The sequence below is a fragment of the Aegilops tauschii genome, chromosome 6 (assembly GCF_002575655.3).
Source record: "Aegilops tauschii subsp. strangulata cultivar AL8/78 chromosome 6, Aet v6.0, whole genome shotgun sequence".
NCBI lineage: Eukaryota > Viridiplantae > Streptophyta > Magnoliopsida > Poales > Poaceae > Aegilops > Aegilops tauschii.
Genome location: NC_053040.3, coordinates 38,243,502 through 38,245,428, shown reverse-complemented (window position 1 = coordinate 38,245,428; position 1,927 = coordinate 38,243,502). Strand labels below are relative to the sequence as shown.

The 1,927-nt window shown below is 48.7% G+C and overlaps 1 protein-coding gene across 1 annotated transcript; it reads right to left on the bottom strand.

Annotated features, from left to right (window-relative positions):
- Positions 1 to 565: 565 nt before the first annotated feature.
- LOC109769263 (histone H3.2) lies at positions 566 to 1,263 on the bottom strand. Its single transcript, XM_020328011.4, has one exon. It carries the CDS (start codon positions 1,215 to 1,217, stop codon positions 807 to 809), a length of 411 nt encoding a protein of 136 aa, XP_020183600.1. The 5' UTR covers positions 1,218 to 1,263; the 3' UTR covers positions 566 to 806.
- Positions 1,264 to 1,927: the final 664 nt, after the last annotated feature.

Genomic DNA, 1,927 nt, shown 5'->3' with positions numbered 1-1,927 from the left:
CTACAGTTAATATTCAGGAAATATGTAATAATCTTACTTTTATTTGTTAATTCAGGAGAGAAAAATGGAATCTTCCAAAGATTGGATGACATAACTACATAAGCATACAAATTAGCAGGCCTTGCTTGCCAAGTTACCAGGCGACTCATAGCTTTGCTAAATACTACTCCTGGTATAAAGTCTGCAAGCCGAAAGATAATCAATCTCGGCAAAGATGCAACAAGAAAGTGATATCAATTGAAAGAAACTGCCCAGAACCTTTACTGACCAAGCCACCAATGAATAATGAATACTGGTGATGAAATGCAGCAAATGCAATGGTGCAGAATAACACCCAAGACATGCTTTAGGACTGACTCGATGCTGAGAAGCCAGTGACGTTCAGTAGACAGCAGCTCTGCAACGAATTAGCATAATAGAATGTGACATTAAACTTCAAAGTATAATAGAATGTGACATTAGCATGACAGGGGAGTAACCAAGGTATGACATTAGATGGAACAAACTGAAGATTTGGTTCAGACTTTGGGCTTAAATTACAAGAAACTTTGACCATCACCTCAGATTGAGCAAAGAAACCATTCGTTGACATTCCAGGATTACAAACAACAAAATGCGTCAGAAGAACACAAAATGGAGAGAGATCTGATAGCCAGCTTTCATTCAGATTGCTGATGACAACAAGATGGTAACATCACAACACACCTAACATAGCACGAACGAGGGATCTTCCTACCACAATACCAGATCACATCACCACGCAACACATGCTAATCTCTACACCTGCAGATAAGACAGACACGATCTTAGGCCCTCTCTCCCCGGATGCGGCGGGCGAGCTGGATGTCCTTGGGCATGATGGTGACGCGCTTGGCGTGGATGGCGCAGAGGTTGGTGTCCTCGAAGAGCCCCACGAGGTAGGCCTCGGCGGCCTCCTGCAGCGCGGAGACGGCGGAGCTCTGGAAGCGGAGGTCGGTCTTGAAGTCCTGCGCGATCTCCCGCACGAGGCGCTGGAAGGGCAGCTTGCGGATGAGCAGCTCCGTGCTCTTCTGGTACTTGCGGATCTCCCGGAGCGCCACGGTGCCCGGGCGGAAGCGGTGCGGCTTCTTGACGCCGCCGGTGGCCGGCGCCGACTTGCGCGCCGCCTTGGTGGCCAGCTGCTTCCGCGGCGCCTTGCCGCCGGTGGACTTCCTCGCCGTCTGCTTCGTGCGGGCCATCGGGGTTTCCTTGGTGGATTGGTTGGGAGGGAGATTGGGGATTGGAGTGGATGGAGAATGGAGCCGGCTCGGGGAGCGTTTTAAGGAGCGGGCGGCGGGTGGCCAAATTTCGGCGCGCTGTGTTTCGGGAAGGAGAGGTGAGTTTGGATCGTTGGATCTGCCAGCCGTGGATGGTGGGATTTGGTTTCACGCGGATCGTAGGGGGGCGATCCGTGGCTTCGAGGTTCCTGCGTTCCCATTGGTTGGTTGCTTTTTTTTCTTTATAAGTAACGATTGGTTGGTTGGGGTAGCCGGCGCAGGTGCAAGATCATCACCCATTTGTAGCAAAATGGATGTGCCCAAAAGACTGTCGTTTGGGACAGTGTGGGCATAAAATATACGGGATGTGCCCAAAAGACTGTCGTTTGGGACAGTGTGGGCACAAAATACTGCTGAACAAATCGATAATTCAAACGATGCTCAAAACGGTGAACAGTAAAATAAAAGCATAGTAGAAATTTCACATAATCAGATTATTATTTTTCTTCCAAGATGCTCATATGCGTGATGTCCCTGCCAAATTTTGGGGTGTTTGGAAATTCGAAAAGCTTGTGGCAGAAACGAGAAAATCGGTTGTGAAGAATGTTTTTTTTTCAAATGTTCCTCGAACACCCGGATTTTTCTTTGCCACCTCCTCGAATGTCCAAACTTCATCAAATTTTGCACGGGCA